The 21,532-nt window shown below is 65.3% G+C and overlaps 3 protein-coding genes across 9 annotated transcripts; all 3 read left to right on the plus strand.

Moving 5' to 3' along the window:
* The first annotated feature begins 1,165 nt into the window (after positions 1-1,165).
* Positions 1,166-7,025, plus strand: PIDD1 (p53-induced death domain protein 1). 5 transcript variants are annotated; one of them, XM_032642097.1, is made up of 17 exons: positions 1,166-1,261; positions 1,488-1,581; positions 1,925-2,304; positions 2,741-3,154; positions 3,486-3,695; positions 3,782-3,836; positions 3,999-4,200; positions 4,278-4,403; positions 4,637-4,816; positions 4,895-5,042; positions 5,158-5,293; positions 5,375-5,525; positions 5,619-5,742; positions 5,820-5,938; positions 6,017-6,130; positions 6,240-6,439; positions 6,639-7,025. In XM_032642097.1, the coding sequence occupies exons 3-17, from the start codon at positions 2,001-2,003 to the stop codon at positions 6,895-6,897; spliced, it is 2,742 nt and encodes a 913-aa protein (XP_032497988.1). In that variant the 5' UTR covers positions 1,166-1,261; positions 1,488-1,581; positions 1,925-2,000; the 3' UTR covers positions 6,898-7,025. The 5 variants fall into 5 exon arrangements, with proteins under 5 accessions (XP_032497988.1, XP_032497984.1, XP_032497986.1 ...); XM_032642093.1 differs by having other exon boundaries at positions 5,158-5,525; XM_032642095.1 differs by having other exon boundaries at positions 1,488-1,574; positions 5,158-5,525.
* A 578-nt stretch (positions 7,026-7,603) lies between these two features.
* SLC25A22 (solute carrier family 25 member 22) lies at positions 7,604-15,454 on the plus strand. Of its 2 annotated transcripts, none has more exons than XM_032642101.1 (10): positions 7,604-7,667; positions 10,700-10,841; positions 10,938-11,063; positions 11,272-11,327; positions 12,117-12,207; positions 12,950-13,068; positions 13,186-13,360; positions 13,443-13,597; positions 13,690-13,765; positions 13,844-15,454. In XM_032642101.1, exons 2-10 carry the CDS (start codon positions 10,822-10,824, stop codon positions 13,980-13,982), a joined length of 957 nt encoding a protein of 318 aa, XP_032497992.1. In that variant the 5' UTR covers positions 7,604-7,667; positions 10,700-10,821; the 3' UTR covers positions 13,983-15,454. The 2 variants fall into 2 exon arrangements, with proteins under 2 accessions (XP_032497992.1, XP_032497993.1); XM_032642102.1 differs by lacking the exon at positions 7,604-7,667 and adding an exon at positions 9,559-9,678.
* Positions 15,455-15,818: 364 nt separating this feature from the next.
* On the plus strand, positions 15,819-18,373 carry CEND1 (cell cycle exit and neuronal differentiation 1). 2 transcript variants are annotated; one of them, XM_032642107.1, is made up of 2 exons: positions 15,819-15,942; positions 17,314-18,373. In XM_032642107.1, exon 2 carries the CDS (start codon positions 17,411-17,413, stop codon positions 17,849-17,851), a length of 441 nt encoding a protein of 146 aa, XP_032497998.1. In that variant the 5' UTR covers positions 15,819-15,942; positions 17,314-17,410; the 3' UTR covers positions 17,852-18,373. The 2 variants fall into 2 exon arrangements, with proteins under 2 accessions (XP_032497998.1, XP_032497999.1); XM_032642108.1 differs by having other exon boundaries at positions 15,855-15,919.
* The last annotated feature ends 3,159 nt before the right edge of the window (positions 18,374-21,532 follow it).

The raw sequence follows: 21,532 nt of genomic DNA on the forward strand, positions 1-21,532 counted from the left end.
TATTTAAATTTTTAAATGGTAAAATAATACATAACGTAAAACTTACCATTTTAACCATGCAATTTAGGGGCACTAGGTGCATTGACATTGTTGTGCAATCATCACCCCCATCTAGCTCCAGAACTTCTCAAACTGAACTCCATACACATTAAACAATAGCTCCCCAGTCCCCTCCCCCAGCCCCTGGCCCCCACCATTTTACATTCCGTTTCTATGTATTTGACTGCTCTAGAGACTTTACAGAAGTGGAGTCATACAGCATTTGTCCTTTTGTGTCTGGCTTGTTTCTTTCGAGTAATGCTCTCAAGGTTCATCCACATTATAGCATGTGTCAGGATTTCATTTCTTTTTAAGACTGAATAATGTTCCTGTGATTGGTTTTTTGTTTGTTTGTTTTAAATTCTTCTGGCAGCTATGTGGAAACTTGAAGGGGGCATAGGAGCTGGGGAGAATGGAGGCCTGGTGGAAACTGCCCATCCGGGTAGGAGGGATGGCGGTAGCTGGCGAGGGTGGAGGAAAGAGGGTGCACACGGTATCATTTGGGGCAGAACAGGCAGAAGCAGATGCGTTCATGTGTCCGTTTATAGGCACCGACTGTGCGGGGTGAGGAAGCGGGAGTGGGGAAGGTTCTCGAGAGTCAGACAGACCTGGTTTGAGGTCCTTGGCTTTGGCACTCACCAGCTAGTGGCCTTGGGCAACATCTGATCTCTCGGAGCCGCCTTTTCCTTCCTTGTGAGATGCGGAAAGATAGGAGGCAGCATGTAAGGAAGTCCACTGCTGGGGGCATGTGACCCACAGTGATCACCCTAAAAGGAGGGCCATTGCAGCTGGGGCCCAGGCTCTGCAGGGCTTGAGAGGAGGCCTTTGGGGCTGGCTGGGGACATTCTCAGAGCTGTCCTCTGGCAGGAGGTGGTGTGGGGCAGCAGCTTTGATCAGCACCCAATACCCCCTGCAGCCAGAGATCGCACTAGCTCATTTCAGCATGGGGCCGGGAATGCACAGCCCTAGAGCTGAGCGGGCCCAGGGCCCGAGAGAACCTCTGAAAGGTTGGGTTTGGTGGCGCGCAACGCGGGCCCTCCCACGGAAGGCTGGACGGCAGAGGCACGCAGGCCTACAGGAAGCTGAGTGCAGCAGGGCGGCGACCGGCGGAGGGCGGGTGGGCGGGGCGGGAGGGACACTGAGATCCCGGCCTGCGGACCCTCGCCGGACATGAGGCGAGCTTCCGATGCGGCAGGACCCGGAAACGCGCCGCCGGGAGCAGGTGACGCGCGGGCCGCGGGCGCGCCGTGGGGAGGGCGGCTCGGGGAGGGCGCGCTCTTCCGCCCAGGACCCTACCCGAGCGGTGGGGGCCGCGACTGCGCGGTGCACCGACCTTCTCCGCGGACCGAGGTGCGAGCTGGAAGTGGCGGGGAGCCCACCTCCAGGCGCCAGGAAGTGGGGTCCGGTCCTTAGGAACCCCCTCACACTCGCTGCTCTGACATACGCAGGCACGATCACCCGGCCCTTGCCTGGAACACCGGCCCCACGTGGTAGATGAGAGCCGGGACCTCTGGTCAAAGCCGAGGAATGTGAAGGTTGGAGGTGGGGCTGGACCCAGAGGGGGTGGGGGGTGGAATAGGACCTGACACCTCCAGGAGTCCCTTGTCAAGTTTCCAGATTTGGGACGTGAGGCCTCACTTTTCCCCTCTCCCTCAAGCATGTCCCCAAGCCCCTCTGCACACAGAGGTCTCCCTGCCTGCTGCCTTCCCAGCCTTGGGGAGTCCTATTCCCCGGCCCCATTTCAGCGATTATCTGTCCAGCAGCCTAGGCTTTGGGCTCTGGACCAGCTGGCCTGGCTCAAGAGCTCTCCCCAGCCAGAGTCCCCCTTCCTCTGGCTAGAGGACGCCCAGCCCCCTCCTACCCGCTCCTCCCCCTGACTCTGCAGCCTCCCTGGGCCCTGCCTGAGCAGGCCTGCCTGGCGAGCTGGGACATGTCTGGCCCCCGAGGACAGCCGGTGGGCGATGGCTGCAGTGGCGGAGGGGCTGGAGCCCGAGACAGCGGCTGTAGAAGATGCGGCAGGAGCCGTTACAGATGCTGTGGATGCGAGGCTGGGGGCGCCCCCTCTCCTGGCTGGGAACCGGCTGAGCCTGGACCTACACCCCAGGGGCTGCCATCGGCTGCTGCACCTGTGTGCCAAGCAGGTCCGTCAGTTGCTGGAGGTGGAGTTCCTGCAGCTGAGTGGCCACGAGGACCCTCAGCTGCTGCAGGCCACCCTGGCCCGTCTGCCCTGGAGCCTGCCACGCCTCCGCTCCCTGGTCCTCAAAGGTGAGCCCCACCTGGTCCCAGCCGCATCGCTGGCTCCTGCCTCTGCTTCTTGGTCCTGAAAGGCAAACCCCGGCCCCAGCCTCATCGCTGTTCTCTGCACAGCACTACCCGACCCCTTTTACCCCGAGAGGAAGCTGGCTGAGCCTGGGCTCCTGGACCTGGCAGCTGCCAGTGGGGTCTCCAGCAGACCCCAGTGTGGGTATTTCTCCTGGGGTGGGTCACGGGTGGTGACTGTCAGCCGAGACGAGGCTGTGTTGTCTGTCGCTGCCTCTTTCATTTGCTGGTGACTCTCCAGTATCTGTGTCCATCTCTCGCTGTCTAAGTGGGGTTGGGGTGGAGGTCTGTGTTTCCATGCACCTATTTCCCTGGCTGGCAGGGCTGAGCTGGGACCTGGGACTCTGGCTCTGAGAGCCATGTCTGCCTTTCCCCCACCCAGGTGGGCAACATCGGGACGCTCTGGGTGCCTGCCTCCGGGGATCCCTCGCCACGCTGCCCGCCAGCCTGAGTGGCCTAGCCCACTTGGCCCACCTGGACCTGAGCTTCAACAGCCTGGAGACATTGCCAGCCTGTGTCCCACAGTTGTGTGGCCTGGATGCCCTCCTGCTCTCTCATAACTGCCTCTCAGAGCTGCCTGAGGCCCTGGGGGCCCTCGCCGCCCTCACCTTCCTCGCTGCCACCCACAACCGCCTGCGAACGCTGCCCGCAGCCCTGGGGTCCTTGTCCAGCCTGCAGCGCCTCGATCTCTCTGAGAACCTTCTGGATGCTCTGCCCCCTGAGATCGGAGGCCTGAGCAGCCTGGCCGAGCTCAACCTCGCCTCCAACCGGCTGCAGGGCCTCCCTGCCTCCCTTGGTGAGTCGCAGCCTTGGCTCCCCGGGCCTAATGGGCCGTCGGCCACTGCCCAGCCTGCCCTGTCCCACAGCCCTCTCTCCTGTGCAGGGCCTCGCGCGCACAGGCTGGCCCACCTCGAGCCTTCGCCCTCCTCGGCAGCCCTTGCTTGCCCCCCACTTCCCTGGCTGTTGAGGCTCCCTGTGCAGGCCTGCCCGAGCTCTCTCGTCCAGCCAAAGGGCGGAGACTGAAAGGGCTTCTCTGGGAGGCCCCAGCGTGAGCGGCCTGGCCTGGCGCTGCAGGGCTGGGGTGGCCCTGTGTGGCCTCCGCGGGCCCTAAGCTGGCGCCCCTGCAGCGGGCCTGCGGTCCCTACGGTTCCTCGTTCTGCACAGCAACCTTCTGGCTTCGGTACCTGCCGGCCTGGCCCGTCTCCCGCTGCTCGCCCGGCTCGACCTGAGGGACAACCAGCTCCGGGACGTCCCCCCCGAGCTACTGGATGCCCCCTTCGTGCGACTGCAAGGAAACCCCCTGGGTGGGCCTAGCCCCGACCCCCACAGTCCTCCAGGTAGGCTCACTGGTGGGGACGGGGGCAGACCACAGACAGGACGCAGGTGTCGTCACCATCCTAACAGCCCATCTGTCCTTCCACAGGGACACCCGTGGTCCCAGAAATGCCCAGACTGTTGCTGACTTCAGATCTGGACAGGTATGGTGTGGAGGAGGGGCCGGGCTGCAAAAGCGTCTGTCCACCCTGTCACCCTGTCCACCTGCCTGTGCCTTGGGGGTCTCCTAGAGTTGCCCAGGGCGCCAGACTCAGACATGTGGGACCCTGCTGCATCTGACCCGATGTCCACCCTGTCTCCCTCAGCTTCGCCGTGACCTCCCTAGGCTGCTCTGTGACCCTGGCCTGCGGTGTCCGCCTGCAGTTCCCTGTGGGAGCCACTGCTACCCCTGTTACCATCCGCTATCGACTGTGGCTGCCAGAGCCCCGCCTCGTCCCTCTGGGTCCCCATGACTCTCTGCTCAGTGGTGTCCTGGAGCTGCAGCCCCACGGGGTGGCCTTCCAGAAGGTACGGCCGGGGCGGGTCGGGGCAGGTGAGGAGGGCCCCACCGTGGCCCTGGCACTCACAGCACCCTTGCCTGGCAGGACGTGGGCCTGTGGCTGCTCTTTGTGCCCCCACGGGCCCGGCGTTGCCGTGAGGTGGTGGTCAGGACCCTGAGTGACAATAGCTGGAGTGACCTGGAGACCCACCTGGAGGAAGAGGCGCCCAAGGTGAGGGCTGTCCAGGCCCATCTCGGAAGGGAGCATCTCTGCCCTTGCCCAACTGTCCCCCCCCAATGCCCGGCGAAGCCCCGACCCTGTCCCTCTGCCCCCCCATGCCCGGCAAGGCCCCTGACCCTGTCCCGCTGCCCCCCCATGCCCGGCGAGGCCCCCGACCCTGTCCCTCTGCCCCCCCATGCCCGGCGAGGCCCCTGACCCTGTCCCTCTGCCCCCCACACGCCCAGCGGCTCTGGGCTCGCTGCCAGGTGCCTCACTTCTCCTGGTTCTTCGTGGTTTCGCGCCCTGTGTCTGACGCCTGCCTGGTGCCACCAGAGGGGACGTTGCTGTGCTCCTCAGGACATCCTGGGGTCAAGGTCACATTCCCCCCTGGGGCCACTGAGGAGCCCCGTCATGCCCGCATGCAGGTACGGGCAGGGCAGCTGCCACGGGTGGCGGGTGGTGCCTGGGCACAGAGGTGATCGCTCGGGTGCCCTCTGCTCCAGGTGGTGCGCGTGGGCAGCAGAGAACTGCCGGCAATGCTGGGAGAGCCTGAGGCGGCCGCCAGCCCCCTGCTCTACCTCTCCCAGAGCGGCCCCCCAAGCTTCCTTCGGCCAGTCACCGTGCAACTGCCTCTGCCCCCCGGCGTCACAGGTGAGAGGCGGCTGTGTGGCCTCCTGGACTTGTAGCCACGGGGTGGGGGGGACAGTGCTCAGAAGGGGGGCCCCGGGCAGGGAGGCCTCAGCCTGTGGCCCCCTGCCACCCACAGGCCTGAGTCTGGACCGCTCGCACCTGCACCTGCTGTACCGGGCCCCTCCCGCGGCCACCTGGGACGACATCACGGCGCAGGTGGCGCTGGAGCTCACCCACCTGTATGCTCGCTTCCAGGTCACGCGCTTCTCCTGGTCAGTGGCCCCTCCCTCTGCCTCTTCGGTCCCCCACCCCTGCCCTGGCCTGTGCACCCCGCTCACCCCCAGCCTTCCCAGGTACTGGCTCTGGTACACCACCAAGACCTGCGTGGGGGGCCTGGCGCGGAAGGCCTGGGAGCGGCTGCGGCTGTACCGCGTGAGCCTCATCGCGCTGCAGAGGCGCCGGGACCCCGAGCAGGTCCTGCTGCAGTGCCTGCCCCGCAACAAGGTGGGGGCGGGGGCAGAGGGCTGGGAGGGCGGGGTGGGGGCCAGGGGGCCAGGGCAGGGCATTGGGCTCCCAGCCAGTGGGTCGCCCCTGCAGGTGGACAGCACCCTGCGGCGGCTGCTGGAGCGCTACCGTGGCCCGGAGCCCTCAGACACCGTGGAGATGTTTGAGGGGGAGAAATTCTTCGCTGCCTTCGAGAGGGGCATCAACGTGGATGCCGGTAGGCCCCCTGCACCCAGAGAAGGGACCCTGGGGTCTGCCCCTACAGTCCCTGCTGAGCCCACCCTCTGCCCCCAGACCGTCCAGACTGTGTGGAGGGCAGGGTGTGCTTCGTCTTCTACTCACACCTGAAGAACCTGAAGGAGGTGTACGTGACCACAGCGCTGGACCGGCGGGCTCAGGCCGTGAGGGGCCAGGTGGGCCAACGGGGTAGGGCCCCCCGGGCCGCCTGGGCCGTGGCCAGAGCACTGAAGCCCACCTCATCCCACCCACAGGTGTCCTTCTACCGAGGAGAGGTGCCAGAGGAGGTGCCTGAGGAGGCGGAGGCTGCTCGGCAGAAGAGGGGTGCAGACGCCCCGTGGATGGCCACTCTGCCCCTCAAGCTGCCGGTGCGGCCTGGCGGGGGGAGCGTGTGTGGAGGGGGAAGGGGATGGCCAGGGGTATGGGCTGGAGCCAGGGGCGGGGCCAGGGCTCACTGCCACTGCGTCCTCCCCACAGAGACTGCGGGGATCCAAGGGCCCAGGGCAGGGGGCTGGCCTCTCCCTGGCACCTCTGAACCTGGGTGACGCCGAGACTGGGTTCCTGACACAGAGCAACCTGCTAAATGTGGCCGGGCGCCTGGGCCCTGACTGGCCAGCCGTGGCCCTGCACCTGGGTTTGCCCTACCGGGAGCTGCAGCGCATCCGGCATGAGTTCCGGTGAGTTCTTTTGAGCCTCCCTTCCCGCTGCTGGCCTGCCTACTGGAGGCTGGCTGAAGTTCTGTCCAGGGGAGGTGGGGGCAGGGCAAACAGTCAGGAAAGGGAGGGTCTGACCGCCCCTGGCCCAGGGAGGAAGGAACCCATCTTGGGAGGGTGGTCCTGGGCCTGGCCCCTCCCTCACCGTTCCCTGTCCCCCCAGGGACGACCTAGATGGGCAGATCCGCCATATGCTCTTCTCCTGGGCTGAGCGCCAGGCCGGGCAGCCAGGGGCTGTGGGGCTCCTCGTGGAGGCCCTGGAGCAGAGTGACCGGCGGGACGTGGCCGAAGAGGTACGGGCTGTCTTGGAGCTTGGCCGCCGCAAGTACCAGGAGGGCATCCAGCGCACAAGCCTGGCCCCCGGGGACCTCGGCCCACCTGGCTCTTCAGCATCACAATCCCCCGAGCCTGCCCAGACCTAGAACCTACCGACTTTGGGCTGGTCCCTGACATCCTCTGGCCAATGGTTAGAGGCTCCCACTTTCAAACTTTCCCTGGGTATGGGGCCAGTGACCCTCTCCTCCTTGTGTAACAAACGTGCACCATCCTGGCTGCTGTCTCAGAGCTCAGTTTATTTGCTGGGTGGAGAGGCAGGTGGAAGGCACGGGGAGGCCAGATCAGAGGCCTGGCCCCTGCTGCGAGGGGGCCTGTGCACAGGCTTCCCCACAGCCCTCGCTCCTGCCTGTCTCCGGCCCAGCGCCTCCTCTTGGTCCTGATCTCTGGGAGACAGGGGGCCCCAGCTACAAAGTAAGGGCCGCAGCCCCGATGGATACAAAGTCACCCTGTGCGGGATTGCATATCTGCCCTTTGGTGGCAGTGAGGGGCGGGGGCTTGGCCAGTTCAGTCCCCTCCCAGCACCGCTCCTCCCCTAGGACACCTCGTCCCAGCGCACCTCGCCATCCGCTGGCCCGACGGGAGTAGACCCTGGTCACCGGCCCATGCACGGGCGCGAGGCCGGACACGCAGGGAAGACCCTTGGGGACCTAGGGTGAGGGCTTGGCGCTGGGCTGTGGCCCGCCGGGCGCAGTGGCCGCGGCGGCCAGGAGAGGGAGCCGGAGGCCGCGAGCGGGCCGAGGACCGGGGGCGGAGCGCGCGCGGCGCCGAGCGGACGCGCCCCCGCGCTTAGGTGAAGCCGGGCGCGCGGCGCGGCGGGGAGGCGAGAGCGGCGGCGGCGGCGGCGGCAGAGCGCGCGGTGAGTGCCCGCGGGGCGGCTCCCATCCGCGGCGCCCACCCGAGTGCAGCCCGGCTGCGGGGGCGAGGGGCACCACGACGGCTGTGGGAGGTGACATCTGCCCGGACGAGGCGGCTCCTGCGGGGCCCGCGACCCGCTGCCGCTGGAGTGTGGGAGGCCGTGCTCGGCCCCGGGCGGTGCCGGGCGCGCTCCCCGCGCACACGTGTCCCCGCGGGGTAGGAGACGGGGGCCGGTGGCCAAGGAACGGAAGCCCGGCCGTAGGGGGGACACACGTGGGGCCCTGCTGGACGTATGGGGACACGTGCTTGGCTGGAGTCGCCATCGCCTGGAGGGGGACAGCGTGGCGGTCCGGGCCCCGTCCGGACCCCCTCCAGCGAGACGGGGAGTTGAGCCAGCCTCCAAGCGGAGCTCTGAACTCCCACCCCGCGCCTCCTTTGTCACCGGCTTGGCGCCCCTCCAGACGGCTGGACAGAAAGCACCTCCCCGGGGGGAAGGCGCTGGGGAAGATTGAATGGGGAGCAAATGGCCGGTCCCGGGCTCTGAGCCTCACCCCCATTGCCTTTTTTGGGGGTGGGGAGCTCAGCGGCTTCATTTGTGGGAGATTTTACCTCTGGAGGGCCTGGAAGCAGCAGCATCGTCCTGTGGGTGGTCTCTGTGAGCTGCGGTGTCCACAGCCTTCCCTGCAATCCCAGTTTACCAGGCTGCGGGGAACCGGAGGGGGTACAGGGAGGGCTGACAGCCCTGGGGCCTCAGGCCTGGCTGGGGCTGCCAGGTTTCTATGGCAACATGGGGGCGCAAGGGGAGGGCCCTCCAAGCTGTCTCATGAGCAGGGTGTGGGAACACTGAGTGAGGACAGAAAAAGGAGCATCCAGGGTCCGGAGGACCCCTTGCCAGTCGTCTCCCGGCAGAGCCCACCGCCCCCACTGTTCTCAGTTCTGCACCCGTCTTCCCCACTCCAGCTGGCAGGGTGTGATGGGGGACCCCAGGGCTGCCTGTCTTCCTGGGGCAGCTGCTCCCCTCCCCACCTTGGATAGTCTGACTTCCGGGGCCCCCATCACCCAGATGTCCCTTACCCCAGACGGGAGGCAGGGCTCATTCAGTCCCCATAGGGCAGGATGTGGACCTTGCCCCCAAGGGTCTGGGACAGCGGAGAGAGACGGCTGTGGCCAGTCTACACCTGGAGGGTGGGGGAGGGTGGGGGTGGGAAGAGAGGGTCAGGTTGAAGTGCAGAGGTCAGACTCCTCTCTGCAGGCTGGGGCACGGAGAAGCAGGTCCTGGCACTGAGGCCCTGGGCGAGTCGGGGGGTGCAGCTTGGCAGGGCAGAGGGCTCTGGGAGTACTGGTTCCCATGCCCTCTGGACCTGCCAGGTGAACAGGCCTATGGGTGGCAACCAGTAGCCTCTGAGGCCCAGCCACCCCCTCCCTGGCCCTTTCTAGCAGACAAGCATGTCTTTCTCTGCTCCAGCGTGAGTTTTCCCTGAAGTTCACCTTCCCCCAAAAGACCCACAAGTCCCACAGGCACGAGTGGACACAGACCCATCTCCACCCCGTGGCACCAGATCCCCCATGCCTGGGCACAGAGAGAGCCCTATCCTTGGGGTCCCAGGGCCCTAGGCAGATCCAGCCTGCAGGCTGCAAACAGAAACCCATGGGGCAGCTGGGGGCACGGTGGTCGGGGGCTGGGGTCCCTGTGAACCGGTTGCGTGGCTTGGCCGGGTCAGCCCGAGTCTGACCCACTGCCCCACGGGCTGGCGGGGGCTCCGAGGCCAGTCCCTGCCTCCCAGAAGCTGTCACACCCTCTTCTCGTCCATTCTCCCACAGGGGCAGGGAGCCTCATCCCGCCCAAAGTGAAAGAGAAAGTCACCACCCCCCTCAGGCCCGCCCCGCCCCGCCCCGCCCCGCCCCGCCCCGCAGCCAATCCCCGCAGCCGGCACCGCCCTCGGCCGCTGGATCTCCTCCGCCCGCCCGCGGGCTGTAGTCGCGGAGGAGGAGCCGGTCCGGTGCACCTTGGGGTGAGCGGGACCGCGGCGGGGGGCGGAGGGGCTGATGAGGAGGCAGGGGACATCCCGGCCCAGGAAAGCTGAGGTGAAGGTCACCAGTTCTCGGGGGGCGACAGGTGTGAGCCAGCCGTGTGACCCTGGGTGGCAGCGCTTCGGCTGGGAGCCTGTGACAGCTGGCCTCTGAGGGGACCACAGTGCGGGGGGAGGACCCCACAGCCCAGTTTTTATGGCTGTACCCCTGAATAGGAGGCCCCCGAGGCTGGCTCTGGCTCCCCAACCCTGCCCCTAGAGAGAGGGGCCTCTTGTCTCTGCACCCCTGGAGCAGCTGGGGGACTGGCCCCAGGGAGCCTCGGAAGGTCAGCCATCCCCCTCCCAGAGGTCCTGGTCGCTGGGTTCCTCCGTGTGTGTGGGTGTGTTGGGTGTGAGTCTGGGGGTGAAATTCCTGGGAGTGTGGGCACAGGGCTGGCTGTGGCTGTGTTGGCGCTTCTCCGGTCACCAGGGGAGCGGATGGTCTGGGGGTCCAGCGTGGAGTTGCCACGGGAGTGGGGGCAGCATCTACCGGGCAGCTGTGAGCTGAGCCCTAGTGTGGATCCTGGGGCACTCTCACCCCCCTCCTGAAGAGGGCAGGTGCCCGCTGCCTCTGCTCAAGGATGGGGGCCGTCACAGCCCAGTCCAGGGGCGCCCTGACCGGCGTGTTGGCCCCGTCCCCTGCTGCTGCCTCCCCAGAGGCGCCTGGCCCTTTAAAGGGCTCCGCGCACGTGAGCGAGCGAGGCCAGCTGGGAGCACGCAGCCGGTGGGGGCGCCTTGAGGGGAAGCCGGGTGGCCCAGGGATGGGGCCAAGGGGCAACGCTTCGCCGCACACTGCGCGCCCAGGACGTGCGGAGGGCCCCAGCCTGGGAGGGGGCGCTGGGGGGAGGGCTCGGTGCCCCTTCAGGAGACCTGAGAGGGAGGCTGGGGAGGCTTACTCCTCTGGGGTGCCTCTGAGCCGTGGGTCTGCCCACCCGCGCTGATCCCAGTTCCCTCTTTCTTCTAGGACAGAAGTGTTGGTTTTCAAGCTCCCCTGGAAGTAGAGGACCGCCCCTCCCCCTCCCCCAGCACCACCTCCGCTGTCTGGCATCCACCTCTGCGCCTCCTACCTGAGTGCTCCCGAGTTAAATGGCCGATAAGCAGATCAGGTCAGAACCCCACCCAGCCCCACCCCACCCCTGCCCTCCCCTCCCCGCCGACCTATGGCCCAGGAGGTCGTCCTGACACTCCCTCTGCCCACACAGTCTGCCAGCCAAGCTCATCAATGGCGGCATCGCTGGGCTGATCGGGGTCACCTGCGTGTTCCCCATCGACCTGGCCAAGACGAGGCTGCAGAACCAGCAGAATGGCCAGCGCCTGTACACCAGCATGTGAGTCTGCAGGGGGGCGGGTAGCAGGCGTGGAGCCATGGGTGTGGGGCAGACTTCTGCGCTCGGCTCCTGGGTCCCCCCCATCCCGTTAAACCAAAGGGGAAACTGAGGGGGGGCAGGCCTGGGGGAGCGCCTCCCTGGGTCAGGGCTGGGGCCGTTGCTGGATGCCAGACTGATCCCCTGCTCGCTCCCACCCCCTGGGCTGTAGGTCTGACTGCCTCATCAAGACCATCCGCTCAGAGGGCTACTTCGGGATGTACCGCGGTGAGGCTGGGGACGGGGCAGGCCTGGGTAGCACCCTCCTGCAGCCCCAGAGGGGTCCTACCGTAGCGGCGGGGAGGCAGGTGGGAAGCCAGGGCAGGGCGGCGTACCTGTGCCGGGTGTGACGGTGTGGACCTGTCCCATGGGGGCTGGCTGCACTTGCACCGGGGGTCATCAGCCGGGCCCTGGGTGCTGGGGGGACGGGGGGTGGGACCTCTGGGGCACGGCAGTTCTCAGCCCCGTCCCCCACTCACTACCAGTGCACAGCATGGCAGGACACTGTCTCTACCACAGTGGCTGCAGCCCTTCCCCTGCCTCCCGGGACGGGTGGGACCCTGTCTGTGCCAGGAGATTGGGAGGGATGGGGTTGTTACTGCAAAGCAGCTTAGGAGACAATCTCCAAGCCTGGATTTGCCCAGATGCTGTGCAGCCCTGAGTCCTCGCCGCTGAGAGGCGCTCGCCACTGCCTCCCCATCTCTGACCCGCGCCAGGCCGGACTGTGGCCTTACCCAGAACCCCAACGCGAGCACGTCTGTAGCCCAGGGGAGGTGTCCCTCAGGGAGGCCGCCCACTGGACTGGGAGGGTTACGGGGGAGGCTGAGCAGAAAGCCTGGAGAAGGCACTGCCTGGCCCGCCGGTCCCGCCCCTGCCAGGCACAGATGTGGGCGAGAGGGCAGGACGCAGCCCAGGAGTGACCGGGGGCGGGCTTTGTCAACTGGGAGGCGAGTGCTGGCGGAGAGCCTCCCCAGCCCAGGCCACTGACCTGTCTGTGCTCCCCCGTGTGCCACACAGGAGCTGCCGTGAACCTGACCCTCGTCACCCCCGAGAAGGCCATCAAGCTGGCAGCCAATGACTTCTTCCGATACCAGCTCTCCAAGGACGGGTGAGGGGCTCGGCCGGCTGCTGGGGGCCAGGGTCGTGAGGGGGAGGAGTCTGTGCTTCCAGACAAAGGACGAAGGCTCTGTCCTCCTGGGGGCCCCTCACCCTGACCTTGCAGGGCCCCCTCCTCCTCCTTCCCCTCCCTCTCCTCCTTCTCCTCCTCCTCCCCCTCCTCCTCCTCCTCCCTCTCCTCCTCCTTCCCCTCCCCTCCTCATCCTTCCCCTCCCCTCCTCATCCTCCCCCTCCTCCTCCCCTCCTCCTCCTTTCCCTCCTCCCCGTCCTCCCCTCCCCCTCCCCCTCCTCCTCCCCCTCCTCCTCCTCCTCCTCCTCTGTCCCCAGATGCTGAGTCAGTGGTGCCCAGGCCCCCAGGGGTCCTTGGCCCCCAGCCACTGCCTGCTGCCCCTTGTAGGTTGGGATTTCGGGGGCACTGACCAGTTTTCCCCATCACCCAAGGGTGGGGCTGAAAGGCCAGTAGTCCCTTGGAGCACTTGAGCCGCCCCCCCCACTGCATTTCTCTTTGCTCTACAACGGCCCCTTGGCCCTTCCCTGGCCCTGCCAGGAGCCATCTGTCAATTGGGCTCAGCGCCTGTTGCTGGAGAGCCTGGAGGGTGTCTGAGGCTGCGGAGGTCTGTACCCCACAGGGCTGCCTCCGCCTCCACCCCTCCCACGCCCCCTCACTCCTGGGTGCACTGGGAGGCCCCCGGGGCCTCTGACTCTTCCTTGCAGCCCCACCTTCTTTACTGCAGGCAGAAGTTGACCCTGTTCAAGGAGATGCTGGCGGGCTGCGGGGCCGGCACCTGCCAGGTGATCGTGACCACGCCCATGGAGATGCTGAAGATCCAGCTCCAGGACGCAGGCCGCATTGGTGAGGGCGCGGGGCGGCAGGGCAGCTGGGCGGGGGAACTAGCCGGGCCCCTGCCCTGCCGCCACCGCGTGCCTCGTGCCGAGAGGGAGACCAGCAGGCCGTCCCCTTTCTCCCCAGCCGCCCAGAGGAAGACCCTATCTGGCCAGGCCCAGCTTTCCGGCCGGGGGGGTGCCCAGCCCCCCGTGGAGCCTCCAGCTGCACCCCGGCCCACAGCCACTCAGCTGACCCGGGACCTGCTGCGGAGCCACGGCATCGCCGGCCTCTACAAGGGACTGGGGGCCACGCTGCTCAGGTAGGGGGGCAGGGAGGGTTGGGGGCGGCCCGCCCACCTGCCCCTCACCTCCCAGCCAGTCACCACCTCCCTCCCTCCGCAGGGATGTCCCCTTCTCCATCGTCTACTTCCCCCTCTTTGCCAACCTGAACCAGCTGGGCCGGCCGGCATCTGGGGAGAAGTCTCCTTTCTACGTGTCCTTCCTGGCCGGCTGTGTGGCTGGGAGCGCGGCTGCCGTGGCTGTCAACCCCTGTGATGGTCAGTGCCCAGGCCTGGGCCCGGGTTGGGGACGGGGCTGAGGAGTGGGGTCGGCGGTAAGGGGCCCACACTGACCCGCACGCCCCCTGCAGTGGTGAAGACCCGGCTCCAGACGCTCCAGCGCGGCGTCAACGAGGACACCTACTCGGGGTTCCTGGACTGCGCCAGGTTGGTGAGCCCCCGGGGGGTGCGGGGCGGGGGTAGGGCGGCCCCAGCCCTGCAGCTCTGACTCCCCTCCCCCGACAGGAAGATCTTGTGGAACGAGGGCCCCACAGCCTTCCTGAAGGGTGCTTACTGCCGCGCCCTGGTCATCGCCCCGCTGTTCGGCATTGCTCAGGTGGTCTACTTCCTGGGCATCGCCGAGACCCTGCTGGGGCTGCCGTGAGTCCAGCCCTGAGCCCGGCAGCCACCCCACGCCCTCCAGCTGAGCGGGACCAGAGTGGGGCCAGAGCCAGGCAACGCACCCGGATGATGCGAGAATCTCTCCCCACATGGACGTGGGGGTGGGGGGAGAGGAAGGGGTGCAGGGTCCACACAGTGTGCACACGTGGGCCTGGTGGGGTTCTGCCTGCACAACCGCTGGGATCAACGTCTTATGTAGAAAACTCAGAAATCTTTACATTCCTGGAGCCAGCCCTGCCCACCTTGGCCCCCCTCTGAACACCCCCAGGGACAGAGCTGGTCTCTGGACTGGGGGCCCCCAGGCCTGGGCTGGGCAAGCTGGACCCTCCCCTCCAGTCTACCAGCTCCCGTCCCCGAGGCTTGGCCCCTAGTCCACAGAGGGGACCCTGCACAAACCTATTTATTAACTTGCTGAGCACAAGTGGCTTTGTCCATCCCTCCGTCTGTCCGTCCAGCCTCCCCTGCCGCTGTTCTCGCCTTGGCCAGCCTTGCGGGAGGATTGGGCTCTCCTGCCCCCCATATTGAGCCAGGAATCCTAGGCTGGGGGTCACCCTGCGTTCTGACTCCCAGGACAGGTTCCCCGCCCCCACCGTGGGACCCAGCCTCCCTCCTGGTAGGCCCCTTGGCCTCCAGCCCAGGCTGGGGACCCAGGGGTGTGAACTCGGGGCGCATGTACGAATGTTGTGGGGAGTAGCTAGTGGCAGCCCTTTGCTGGCCTGGCCCCTCAGGGATGGGGCTGCTGGGGAGACTGCTGCCTTTCCCCACATGGCCAGGCGCGTGCGTGTGCGTGCGTGCGCGCACGTGTGCTGTGTGTGCCCTAGACTCCCCACTGCCCCCGTCCAGAAATTCATTTCTCCGGCCTGCCCCCTCCTGCTGCACCTTTAGTAGACCCCTCTTCTGAGACCACCACCCTGGTGCAGGATTGGCCATAGGGGAGGGCAGGCACGAGGACCAGTCTGGAGCCTGGGAGCGTGTGCTCCTCTTGCAGGGGTGCCAGGAGCTGCCCCTCCAGCCTTCCCAGTGCCCACACTGCTCTCTGGGCCTCTGCGTACGGCCCCGCAACAATTAGTAAAGCTCCGCCCTCCCAGCGCCCCCACCCCCACCCCGCACCCCACTGATGTGAATTGCGGCAGAGGCTCACCTGCCCTGCCCCGTCCCCAGCCACGTGATCGTGTTGGTGATTGGTCTGACGTGCCGGTGCTGTGTTCCCCCACCCCCCGGGCCCCCTCTCTGGAGGCCCCTCCCAGTGACACTACCTGGGGCTCAGGCCTGGGCCCCGCAGTTTGCGGTTGCTCCTGGGAGCTGCCCTCTCCCGTCACATCTGTACCTTGGAAGCTGCTGCTGCTGCTGCTGCTTACAGAATTATATATTTTTTCTTTCGAATTCAAGAGTTTTAAGAAGTTGTAACTTTTTGTGTCTTGTCATGTAAGAAGATAAATAAATATTCTAAGTAGATGCCTCTTCTCTGAGACTCTGGTAGCGGTGAGAAGGGGAAGGGCGCCCTCCTTTTCTGGTAACTGGCTCCCCTCACCTGGCAGTCCTGGGTCCGTCTGCCCACCCACTGACGGGCACACTGGCTGGAGGGGGTCCTGGCTGGAGTGGCCTCCTGACTCCCTCACAGTCTGGGATGGGGTTGCGGAAAAGCCAGCCTCAGCCCCTCACCTCCCTGACTCTAAGCTGCCCTTGGGATCAAAAGCGGAGCTGGGTTTGGGGGACCCAGAGGTCTCAGCCAGCTCGGGGCGCTGTGGCGGCCGAGAGCAGGTGGGCGGGGCCAGCGCTGATGCGGTCCCGCTCCGCTTCTTGCGCCGGAAGCAGTGCATTGTGGGAAACTCCCAGTCCTTCCTCCGCAGCCGCCGCCCGCCGCCCGCCGCCCGCCGCCCGCCGCCCGCCGAGGTCCCGCGGAGAGCGCGCTGCGCCGAGGTGGGAGCGCCGGGAGCAGCAGCGTAAGGCGGCGGCGACTCCACGGCCTGGGGTCTGGGGTGGGGTGGGGGCGTTGGGCCCCGCAGGAAGCAGCAGCGGTTCTCCGCTATGAAGGTCACCGGGGGCCCTCCGAGGCCCTTGCTCTCTTGGGCACAGCGGCCTGGAGGGGGAGGGGTAGCCGGGTGACGTTAGTATGAGCCAGAAATAACCAAGGGTCTGGGGGAGGTGGAGAGTGGACCCCCTGCCCTTTGCAAACTTGATACCCAGCAGCTGGGTCCCCCTCCAGAGTGGCAGGGGTGAGGGGCTGCTGGGGTTCCCCGGGAAGTAGGACAGCAGCTGGGCCTTTCATCAGGACACCCACATCACGCCGTGACCTTCAGGCGACCTTCACTGTAGTTAGTGTGCATTACCAGGGTGGGGACCCGGGGCTGCCACCCCCAACGCAGGCTCCCTCTCCCTGAGGGTTGAGGTGGGAGTTCTCAACCTCCTGGAGAAGCGGCGGACCGCCGGTGTCCGGGGAGGGAAGACTCAGGTCCAGAGTGACAAGGCCCCCAGTCCCCCTGCCCTCCCCAAACACTGAGGATCTGGGCCAGGCCTTCCCTACAGCCCAGAGCCCCCGTCCTCTGCCTGGCCCAGATTCGGGGGTGCTGAGGCTGATGACAGGGCGCCTGCCGACCCCAGACTCACACCAGGGATTCCCTCCACTCCCAGAGGCAGGCGCGGCCTCAGGGTCACGGAGGACTCCCTGCTCTTAGGCCGGAGCAGGCAAGGCTGGTCATGGGGTGGGGGGGGTGCCCGGCGCTGGGGGGAGTAGATGGCTGGCTGGGAGGCACAGGCCTGTCACTGCCACCCTGCCTTCTCCAGCCTTCTGAGAAGACACCCTGGTTTTGTCACATCCAGGTCCTGGCGGCCTGGGGCCCATTCCTACCCCACCAAGGCCCGAGAGCCCAGACTCTGGGCTCCCACCCTGCCCTGCCTTCCCCCCAGCCCACCCAGCCCTGAGAAGGGTATGCAGTCAGTTCTGCCCAGGCCCACGGGGCTGCTGTCCACCTCCCGTGACCGCAAACCCTTCTCAGGCCTGGGTGGGCTCTCTTTCCCACCCTGGGTGAGCGTGATGGACACGGCACACGTGTGGGCAAGACTGTGTCACAGATGAGGAAACTGAAGCCTCTGGCTGGTCTCATCCCAACACCCCAGCCCAGAGGGGGCCCACAGCCCCTGCTTGTGTGCTTGGAGGGGCTTCTCAGAAGGTGGGTGAAGCCGGAAGGAGGCTGAGCCCTGGAAGAAGAGGGTCCAGAGAACTGAGCAGGGTCTCTATAGGGACAAGGAGCTGGGAGCTGGACAGGACGCCAAGTCTCTTGTCCCAGCCTCGTTGGGTCTCCCCCACCCCCCAGGCTCATAGGATGCCCAGAGGTGAGCTGTCCTGAGCTGCTGCGGTCTAGACACCTGCCTGTCCACGCACGCCCCGTGCAGCCCGCCAGCACACCCACCATGGAGTCCAGAGGGAAGTCGACCAGCAGCCCCAAGGCCGACACCAAGGCTGCTGCTGAGGCCCGAGCACCCACCGCCGCAGACGGGAAAGCCCCCTCGGCTAAGCCAGGGAAGAAGGAGGCCCAAGTGGAGAAGCAGGAGCCTCCAGCGGCCCCCACCCTGCCGCCTGCCAAGAAGACCCCGGCCAAGGCAGACCCTGCCCTCCTCAACAACCACAGCAACCTGAAGCCGACCCCCGCAGCCCCCAGCAGCCCCGATGCAGCCCCCGAGCCCAAGGGCCCTGGGGATGGGGCTGAGGAGGGCGAGGCCCCCGACGGGGGCCCACGGGGCCAAGGCCCCTGCCCTTTCGAGAACTTGACCCCCCTGTTTGTGGCTGGGGGCATGGCTGTAGCAGCTGCAGCCCTGATTCTTGGTGTGGCCTTCCTGGTCCGAAAAAAATGATGGCTGGTGCCCAGGTGGGGGCACAGCCACTTCCTGTACAGACCTCGGGAATCTAGTGCATGCCAAGCTCACACACAGCTATCTATACATACGTAATACATATACTTGTGTACCCCCCATATACACGCAGAGGAAGAGAGAGAGGGACAGGCCCCCTGCCAGCAGTGGAAACCAAGCCCCCTCGGTCGGTCAGTCCCCAGCACTTTCCCCTCTGAACCTGGGGGCAGAAGGAGCCCCGGCTCTGTGGGTTACAGAGCAGCACGGGTGGAGCCCTGACAGGGTGGCGGCTTAGGCTGGACCAGGGCACCTGAGGGCGGAGGAAGGAGTGGGCTGAGTGTGGCCCGCCTGCCCAAGCGTGCCAGCCTGTCCCAAGGGCCCCAGTGGTTCCGTGGGCTTCCTGGCAGCAACTTCCCAATGAGCCCCCAGGGTGGGTGCCCCCAGGGCTGGGCAGGGGTCTGGGATGGGTTCTGACCTGGGTCCAGCCCGCGTGGGGACATTAAAGGGTGTGGCTGTTTCACTCTCCCCATTTCTGCTCTTTGCTTGCAACTTGGGGTGGGACGTTCATCTGGGTGGGCTGACTCCGGGGGGCTGACCTCAGGCGGGCGGCCACAGGGCGGAGTTTCCGAGCCACTTGCCCGGTCACCTGAGCCCTGGCTGGGTGGAGAGACAGCCCGAAGGCTGGTGTCAGGAGGGGGTTCCCCAAGTTTACCTTCTAGCTGGGCCCCCACATTTCCTGCCCTGACCCCCATCCCACCGTGCGGCAGTTGTCCTGCGGGCAGCTGAGAGCTTGGCAGGGAGGCAGCTGTGCCGGCCTAGCCCCCCACAGACGGCGCCTCCTGCCTCACCCAGCGTCCTCGGGGTCTAACAAGCGTATACATGCAATAACACAGGTAGAGTAGAACCGCTTGGCGGGTGACCATCACCCACGTCCGCTGCCTCATTGTGCCTGCAGGGAGACCATGCGTTGCTGGGCCCATGGCACGGTGGCAGTGGGCACTGTGGGAGCCCGATGTGCCCTTGCCTGGCCAGCTGGCCACTGGAACCCCAGGCCTGAGTGGAGGCCGAGTCTGAAATAAACTCTAATTATCTAAAGGCTGGGCTGGCGTCCTCACCTGCATGCGGCCGGGACAGGCTGGGGCTGCCTGTCCGGGTGTGTGGGGTGTCATGTATCCACACCGAGGGCCTTCCAGGGAGGGACAGGGACCCCCAGGTGCCCCTCACCAGCCCTTCCTGCCACCTCCGTGCCCTTGATCCTGGTGAGCTCTACCCACAGCCCCGCCCAGGGCCTGGCCCCTCCCAGACAGCCACAGCCAGGCCTTCCTGCAGGCCCTGACGCTAGATGGACACCCAGGGGCTGCAGGACCCACCGCCAGGCCCAGGCTGCCGGCCACAGCATGGGGTCGAGCTGTACTGGAGCCACGTTGGGAGGGGAATGGGGACCTTGGCCCTCAGTCGTCCTCTCCAGCTGGGGACGCTTTCTCGACCCCTCTCTGCAGTGAGCTCACCGCTCCAGGGGGGTGGGGAGGTCGCTGCAGGGAGGGGGGTCCCTCCTCTCATCACCTTCCACCCGCAGCTCGCTGCCCACCCTGGCCGGGTGTCCAACTGGGGGAGTTGCGTGGGCGTGGGCTCGTGGGGAGGAAGGCCCCCCGGGCCCCAGAAGTGCTCTGCAGGCTTTGTCACCCTGGGCCCCACGGACTTCCTCAAGCTGGTTGGGGGCACGTCTCTCCCTTCTTTTCCAGGTACTCATCCCCCATTGGTGCACCCATACCTCAGGCCCAGACAAGTCCAGAGCCCTTCCTTGGAGTGAACACACTCCAAACAGACCTAACACCCTTGCCCTGAGCCATCTGGCCTGAGCTTGGCCACAGAGAGCAGGCGGACGGTGCCCACACCCGCAGCCTCCAGCCCGCCGGCCCCACAGGCGCCGGGGCTGCCACTTGCCTACCTTCTCCGGCCAGCTAGCCCCCTCTCCCCTTCTCTGTGTTCTGCTTGCACCTAAAATGCAAACAAACGAAAATCCTTCTGCCATTTTAGGGGACTTGGGGCGGGACGGAGGTGCCTGTGAAGGTGAGATCTGTCACCTTCAGCTGGACACCCAGGGCTCGGTCCTCCCGATGTGGTGATGTTCTCCCCGTGTTGCTGCCTCATTTTACTTCTCCATTCTCTGTTTGTTTGTTTGTTTGTTTGCGGTACGCGGGCCTCTCACCGTTGTGGCCTCTCCCGTTGCGGAGCACAGGCTCCAGACGCGCAGGCTCAGCGGCCATGGCTCACGGGCCCAGCTGCTCCGTGGCATGTGGGATCCTCCCGGACCGGGGCACGAACCCGTGTCCCCTGCATCGGCAGGCGGACTCTCAACCACTGCACCATCAGGGAAGCCCTCTCCATTCTCTATTAAAGGATATTTAGATTGTTTCAGAATTTTTGCAACTTTAGACAAAGCAGTAATGGAAATCCTTGTCCTGCCCCGGTGCCCTGTGTCTCTGGGCATCCTGCGTGCACATCTGACCTTTATTTTATTGTGGTAAAATGTACATTATATAAAATTTACCATTTTGTCTTAAACTTTTCGGTGCACAGGACTTTAGCATTAATCCCACCCACACTGCTGTGCTAGCATCACACCATCCGCCTCTGGAAATCATTCATCGTCCCAAACTGACAGTCTGCCCCCATTAAACACTCACTCCTCATCCCCTCCCCCCCCCCCCACCATCTACCTTCTGTCTCTATGAATGACGACTCTGGGGACGTCATGTGAGTGGAATCAGACAGGATTTGTCCTTCTGTGTCTGGCTTATTCACTGAGCATAATGTCCCCAAGCTTCATCCATGTTGTAGCCTGTGTCAGGATCTCCTTCCTTTTAAGGCTGACTATCCCATTATATGCATGGACCACCGTTTGCGTGTCCGTCATTCGCTGATGGGCACTGGGCTGCCTCTTCCTGTAAGGCTGCTGTGAACACGGGTGTGTGCACACCTGAGGCCCTCCCTGCGGTTCTCCTGGGACTCGCCCAGAGGTAGGCCACATTGTGTATGCACCTTAAACTCGGCTGCCCTGTCTCGTGCCCATGGGTCGGCCACGAGAGCAGAGCTCCCCTCCCTTGGTGACACAGGAGCAGGTGAAGCACTCAAGGTTTTAAAGCCCATCTGGGGACTTCCCTGGTGGCGCAGTGGTTAATTATCTGCCTGCCAGTGCAGGGGACACGGGTTCGCGCCCTGGTCCGGGAAGATCCCACATGCCGCGGAGCAACTAAGCCCGCGAGCCACAACTACTGAGCCCGCGTGCCACAACTACTGAAGCCCATGCGTCTAGAGCCCACGCTCTGCAACACAAGAAGCCACCGCAGTGAGAAGCCCGCGCACCGCAACGAAGAGTAGCCACCCCTCGCTGCAACTAGAGAAAGTCCGCGCGCAGCAACAAAGACCCAACACAGCCAAATATAAATAAATTAAATAAATAAATAAAAATAAAGTCCGTCTGAACAGGGGAAGCTGGCCACTTCTGGTTGTTTCTGTTTGCACTGATCCAACTGCTACTTTTCACCAGGTTCTTGGCCATCTGGGCCTTGCCTTTTCTGACTTTTTTTTTTTTTAAGATTTTTATTTTATCTATTTATTTTTGGCTGTATTGGGTCTTGGTTGCTGCGCGCGGGCTTCCTCTAGTTGCGGCGAGCAGGGGCT

Source organism: Phocoena sinus, chromosome 8 (genome assembly GCF_008692025.1).
Source record: "Phocoena sinus isolate mPhoSin1 chromosome 8, mPhoSin1.pri, whole genome shotgun sequence".
Taxonomy (NCBI): domain Eukaryota; kingdom Metazoa; phylum Chordata; class Mammalia; order Artiodactyla; family Phocoenidae; genus Phocoena; species Phocoena sinus.